This window comes from Ascaphus truei, unplaced genomic scaffold, assembly GCF_040206685.1.
Source record: "Ascaphus truei isolate aAscTru1 unplaced genomic scaffold, aAscTru1.hap1 HAP1_SCAFFOLD_627, whole genome shotgun sequence".
In the NCBI taxonomy this organism is placed as follows: Eukaryota; Metazoa; Chordata; class Amphibia; order Anura; family Ascaphidae; genus Ascaphus; species Ascaphus truei.
In genome coordinates this window covers 27,501-34,277 of record NW_027456960.1, presented here as the reverse complement: position 1 = coordinate 34,277, position 6,777 = coordinate 27,501, and the positions used below count along the sequence as shown (strand labels likewise).

The following is a 6,777-nucleotide window of genomic DNA, read 5'->3' as shown; positions in this document are numbered from 1 at the left end:
CTCCACTGTGAGTATAACAATTGAAGGACACTACGCTGCTTAGATAGTTCATTGTATCTGCAGTACTGCTCTATGTCGTCCTTTTTTCCCCCTCTTCTTGGGTACAGCCCCCCGCTCCCTTGACTTTTTGGGAATTCTCTCTCTATGAAACATGGCAGGGGTGCGCAAACTTCTTGAGCTGCGGCCCCCTTCCCGGGAGCCGCAGCATTCATGCCCCCCTTCTCTCAATGGCTCGGCGTCAAATGACGTCGCGGGTCACATGACGTCACATCACGTGACCCCGCGGCGACACAGCGCGGAAGACCTGGCTGGCTACAGGTAAGCGAGTTACAGAGGCCTCAACATCTGAAGGTTACCAGAAATGGCGGGTGAGAGTCTGAACATTTTCCTAAATTTCTTCCAGGCCCAGATTGGGTCTCTGTACAATACGTTCTTCCCCCTCAGCACGCGAAGGACCAGAGGACGCAGCGAAGGGAAGAAAGCGCACAGCGCAGGACCTGATCAGCAGGCTCTCAATTTCCAAATGAACAATTCCAATTGACTAAATATCCAGTCTCTGACGTATCGCACCAGCGCAACAAGATTAAACATCCCCACATCTGGGGCGCCAAGCCTCCTTCTTCTCTAAGTTATTGTATTCTGGCAATATGGGGCTTGTGTTTCCTGTTATGGCAAATACAATTAGTGAAATATCTATGTACCTTGGAGGTATCTTTCTTCTGTAAAGTGAGAGGTAGTGTATGTATTAAATAAAGAAGTCTAGGGAAAGAAATCATTTGAATAAAAGAGACAGTGATATTGGTAATTTCAGCCACTTAGATAATTCTCTTTCAATTTTAGAAATGATTGGAATTTTAGTAAGTTCGTATAATTTTTAAGGAAATCGGATGACAAGGTATTGAATACGGTCCTTAGCTACTTTAAATGGTAAATTGACCAGATGAGGGGTACATTCTCCATTAGACAGATTGGAAGTCTGTCAGAGACTGCATTATTACAACTTATCTGTATGGATCCTGGCAAAATAACAATAAGTCATCTGCATATTAAGCTAGTTTAAGTTCCCTGCTTCCAATCCTCAAACCCTGAAGTATCTCCTGTAGTCATATGGCCAATGGTTTATAGCCAAATCAAAGAGTAATGGTGATAGTGAGCACCCTTGTATAGTGACCCTTCCACACGAAAAAGACTGGGACCACACCCCGTTGGCACACATACCGGCTTGGAAACAGGATAAATTGCCTTAAGTGATTCTATCACGTTCCATCCCATTCCAAAACCAGACAATGTCTGAAAAAAGTGGGGCCATGCAATCATATCAAAAGCCTTTTCCGTGTCTAGACTCAGGATGCTGGCTGAGACATGAGTATTAGTTGCTGAGAGTGGGCCACTGAGTTGACCATAATATTGAATAGCGGTGAGGAGCTTCCTTGTATTAGTGAAAGAGTGTCTACCCATAGCAAGACCCTTCTGATCAGGATGGACCACACCAGGAACCAGGAGCTTCAATCTGTCCACAAGAATCTTAGTGAAGATTTTGTAGTCTAAATTTAGTAAAGAGATGGGAAGCCGGATCATCAGGTTCCTTATCGTTTATGAGAATCAGCTTGATGATAGGTGACCCGAAGCAGGAGGAACATAACTTTTTGATTAATATAAGATTATATACTTTTACTAGGTATGGGATTATTTCTGAGACCATACGTTTATAGTATTTGGCAGAATATCCATCTGGTCATGGATCTTTGAGCTTCTTAAATTGCTTAATTGCTCCAACGACCTCCTCCAAAGCTGTAGGGCGTTAAATTGAGCCTTTGCTTCCTCAGAGATTCTTGGGAGATTTAAATCTCTCCAGAATGTGTTACTTTTCACTGAATCCAAGGTAGTTTAGCGTAGAATGTAAGTAAAATGTCCGTTATTTTACTTGGAGATGAATGGCTGATCCCAGGGTGGTCCTTCAGAATTGAGATAAAGGAAGAAGTGCGGCTATTGGACACAAGGTTTCTTAACATTTTGCCAGATGTGTGTACAAACCTGATAAACCTACGAGACCTAAATCTATGGCTCAGAAGCTCTCTTTCTTGGAGCAGGACATCCAGCTCTAACTTTGGCTGAAAAAAAAATGTTCCTTAAACCGAGGATCTGATGCCTGTCTGTACCTAGAAAATGCTGAAGTCCATTTTTTATTTAGTTGTGTATATATTTGGCATTATTGTTTTTCCTCTGAAAGGCAACAAAAGAGACAATGTCGCCCCAGAGAACTACCTTAGAGGTTTCCCAAAACAAGAGTGGTTTCTCTGCGTGCTGTTTGTTGCTTTCCTAAAACTGCCCCCATGTATAGGAGCCGATATTTAAATTGCTCTTGTGAGAGCAGTTTATTGGGAAATTACCAGTTTTATTCCCATTAAATCGTGTAGACATCCATATGGGTGAGAGATCTGAAATACAGATATTTTCAATTTTAGGCTTGTCTGTTTTTGAAAAGAGAGCTGGTGAAAATCAATACAGGCATACCCCGCTTTAAGGACACTCACTTTAAGTACACTCGCGAGTAAGTACATCTCGCTCAATAGGCAAACGGCAGCTCACGCATGCGCATGTCAGCACGTCCTGAACAGCAATACCGGCTCCCTACCTGTACCGAAGCTGTGCGCAAGCGGGGAGACTATAGAGCCTGTTACACATGTGTTATTTACATTAGTTATGCACGTATATGACGATTGCAGTACAGTACATGCATCGATAAGTGGGGAAAAGGGTCGTGCTTCACTTTAAGTACATTTTCGCTTTACATACATGCTCCGGTCCCATTGCGTACGTTAATGTGGGATATGCCTGTATATAGTCTATACATGACGGTACTGTGAGCCCTGGAAACACGTGTGTTGTCCCGTTGCAGGGGGTGCATGGATCTCTTGGGGTCTATCATTACCAATATTTTTTTAGGACATTTTATATCATTATGTGTTCTGATTTTATATTGTGACCTTTGAGAATTAGTGTTTGATGATGTACATGTATCCAAAATTGGAGTTTCCATTATATTAAAGCCTGCTCCCAAGATTATAGACTGGCCCACTGCAAGTCGGAGTAAAAGACTCAAGAGAGATGTGAAAAAATCTTTTGTATGTATAGTGGGTGCATAGATATTAGCCAAGACTACGTTTTCCCTCCCATAATTTGCCACACACTATCACACATGTACCCTGAGTGTCCAATATTTGGCCGGTATAATCGACAGCTACCCTTTTCCCAATCAGAATTGCCACTCCTCTTTTCTTATTGTTACAATGTGAGTAATAGCAAGAATGTGTCCAGCCACGTGTCTCAGCTTGACCTGTTCTGCTTGTGTCAGGTGTGTTTCCTGCACAAAAGTTATGTTGGTGTCCAACCTTTTCCGATGAGATAGAATTTGACGCCTCTTAGCGGGACAGTTGATGCCCCCTACATTCCAGGAGGTAACCTGAGACATTGAAGGGACCATCAGGGAGACTATCTAAGCGAGAAGAGAGCCTGGGGAATCTGTACCTTTTGATGTGGAGTCTGTCGTCCGTAAGGGCTTGGATTGGTGAAGAGAGGAGGAACACTGCAATAATAACATCACACAAATACACTTACTCAAAATAATAAAACATTAAAACTATATATAGTTGTGTAGGACCACGCCACACCGTCCAGGCCCAGGGCAACCTGGCAGAAACCCCCAGATAAATGTTCTGATCCAAACAAGTAATCTCTCATGAAGCAGCAGATTGTACTTTGACGAGATGTCGGGCAGCTTCTGGTGAAGTGAAAGGCCTGGGTGCCCTCATTGAGAACACCTTCAAGATAGCCAGATATTTCAGCGCACATTTCACCCCCTTCTTCACCAGCGCTGTGCAGTTTGCAGAAATCCCTTTTCTATTTTTGGCAAGGTCCGCTGAAGAGTCCTGAACCAGCAGAAGTCTCTTCCCTTAAATACCGGTTCCTTGATCTGCCGGTGTGCGCTCAGAAACGCCAATTTGTCCTGGAAATCTAGGACCTTAATTATAATTGGTCCAGGTCTGTTTGAGGCCTCCGTCTATCCCTTTGTGGGGCGATTCTATGCGCAGAGACACAGAGAGAGACACACACACAGATAGAGAGACACAGAGAGATACGAGAGAGAGAGAAACTAGAGAGAGAGAGATACGAGAGAGAGATACGAGAGAGAGAGAGAGAGATACGAGAGAGAGAGATACGAGAGAGAGATACGAGAGAGAGATACATGAGAGAGAGAGATACATGAGAGAGAGAGATACATGAGAGAGAGATACGAGAGAGAGAGATACGAGAGAGAGAGATACGAGAGAGAGAGATACGAGAGAGAGAGAGAGAGAGAGATACGAGAGAGAGAGATACGAGAGAGAGAGATGTGAGAGAGATATGAGAGAGAGAGAGATATGAGAGAGAGAGAGATATGAGAGAGAGAGAGATATGAGAGAGAGATACGAGAGAGAGAGACAGACAGAGAGACACAGACAGAGAGACACAGACAGAGAGACAGCAATATACACAGAGACAGAGAAAGAGAGATACTGTAGACACAGAGACAGAGATATACACACAGAGAAAGAAACAGAGAGATAGAGAGATTTAGAGAGACACAGAGATAGAGTGAGAGAGACAGACACCGAGAGAGACAGAGAGGGACATAGAGCCAGGGAGATGGACACAAAGATAGAGAGAGACACAGAGACAGACAGAGAGAGAGAGAGACATAGTGAGAGAGACAGACACAGAGAGATAGACACAAAGATAGAGAGAGACACACAGAGACAGAGAGAGACACAGAGACAGATAGAGAGACAGAGTGAGAGAGACAGACACAGAGAGACTCACAGAGACAGAGAGACTCACAGAGACAGAGAGATAGACACTGAGAGAGACACACAGAGAGAGAGAGAGACACACACAGAGACTGAGAGAGAGAGACAGAGACAGAAAGTGAGACAGAGGCAGAAAGCGAGACAGAGAGAGAGAGACCCAGAGACAGAGAGTGAGACAGAGACAGACACATAGATAGATATAGAGACACCGTGTGTGTGTGTGTGTGTGTGTGTGTGTGTTTGCGTTTGTAAACTTTTTTTTTTCCAGCTACTACTGAAATGAAGGGTCTCCTTATATTCAGGATCGCTCTATAATCGGGCAATTGCGGTATATATTATACAGTATATATATATATATATATATATATATATATCATGTTACAGGGAAGCACATTATATATAATACTATATATAATGCGCGCTGCAACACATTAATAGGGACAGTCCCCAGGCATGGATATTTCTTCTCAATACTGTACTGCAGGAAATCGGTAGTAATCATTTTTTTCTGCTCACTTTTTAAAATGTTGTATTTTATTTAGAAACAATGCACCCAAAACTTACATTCAAACTAAACGGAGTAATCTGTGACGGCTGCTATTCCCCGGTCAGTGACGTTATTAGACATCAAAAACCTTATTTTAGACGAATAAGATGAGTCTTTTTCTAGTGACACCCACAGGGGAGTAGGTTGAAGAGTGACCTCTGACCCAGCATCACAGGAAGGGGGGATCCCTCATGAATTGACCTGTCAAAAGCACGTATCCTGAACAGACGGGTCAGTGGCTCAGGCTGGTGGAGGAGCAGCTTCTTAGCTGGGGGCCGGGCTGACCTGGCTGGAGGACACTGATGACTCCTCGGTCCTTTGGCTGGAGGTTGATAATGTGGAGTCATCTGTGATGGGTCTCCCGCACACAGTCTCCAGGATACAACCTCGAAACTGGAGAGGAAAGAGGAGGAACGGGGAAGAGGTGCAGTGATTGTGTGACTAAGAGTAAAAGTCACATTAATTTTATTAATAAAGCAATGTTTTATCTCAGTAAGGCCTCCAAAGGTCACCAGATGTCAACGGCGGAAAGTTACACTCATGTTTATTGACAACTTCGATCTGGTTGGTGACAAGAGGATTTGAACCTCTTTGTACTGATTTAGAAGGGGAACTAGCTTTCTTTTCTCTGTATTTGCCTTCTCTCTCCTCCCTCTGCACCTCTCCAGTCCACACTGGCCCATTACTGACCTTACACACACACACACACAAGTGTAAAAAGGATATAACCAAACTCAGAACAGTTTATTGTCCCAACCAGCTGGTGTTGGGACGTTCCATACACATTTGAGATAATAATCCCTGGAATTTTACTGAAAAAAATGATTTTTTTTCTTCCTTCTTCGGGGAAAATGTTCCCTCCTCCCAATGGACGTTTCAGAAATCTCCCTGAACTGAGCTTGCCCACGTTGGCCAGTGCGGGGTTACTCACAATGCTTCTCTCTTCTAATGTTACATTCAGTGCCATTCTTCTTCGTCCCATGTATGTATGTCTGAATGTTTTTATTCCCAGAGCGCGGGCAATATACTCAGAACTGTAACAGATCGTACAATGAAGGGACATATAATACAATCATACATACAGTACAGGTGCACGGGAAGGAGGGAGTCCCTGCTCCACAGAGCTAACAATCTAAGTAGAATGTTCTCAGAGTTACAGAGATGTAGGGGAGGAGTAAATGGTGTGGAGGGCAGTGCCTGGCATTGATGGTGGGTAAGTGTCTCTTTGGCATGGGGAGCAATGGTCATACATTCAGGCTATTGAAGCACGTTGTTGAGTTGTGTTATATTGAATTCCCTGCCTTGTCCATGGATCCTATCTCCTCCCCATATATTTCCTTCCTTTAGTTATGAGAACACCCACATATATTCCATATCACTCAT

At 43.6% G+C, this 6,777-nt stretch overlaps 1 protein-coding gene across 1 annotated transcript in view; it reads right to left on the bottom strand.

Moving 5' to 3' along the window:
* Window positions 1-5,363: 5,363 nt before the first annotated feature.
* Window positions 5,364-6,777, bottom strand: part of LOC142485714 (violet-sensitive opsin) — a gene marked incomplete at its 5' end in the record, with an annotated part of 21,439 nt that continues 20,025 nt past the window's right edge. The window contains one exon of the mRNA XM_075584519.1: window positions 5,364-5,787. Coding sequence (XP_075440634.1) covers window positions 5,659-5,787 — 129 coding nt within the window. The remainder of the gene's footprint in view (window positions 5,788-6,777) is intronic.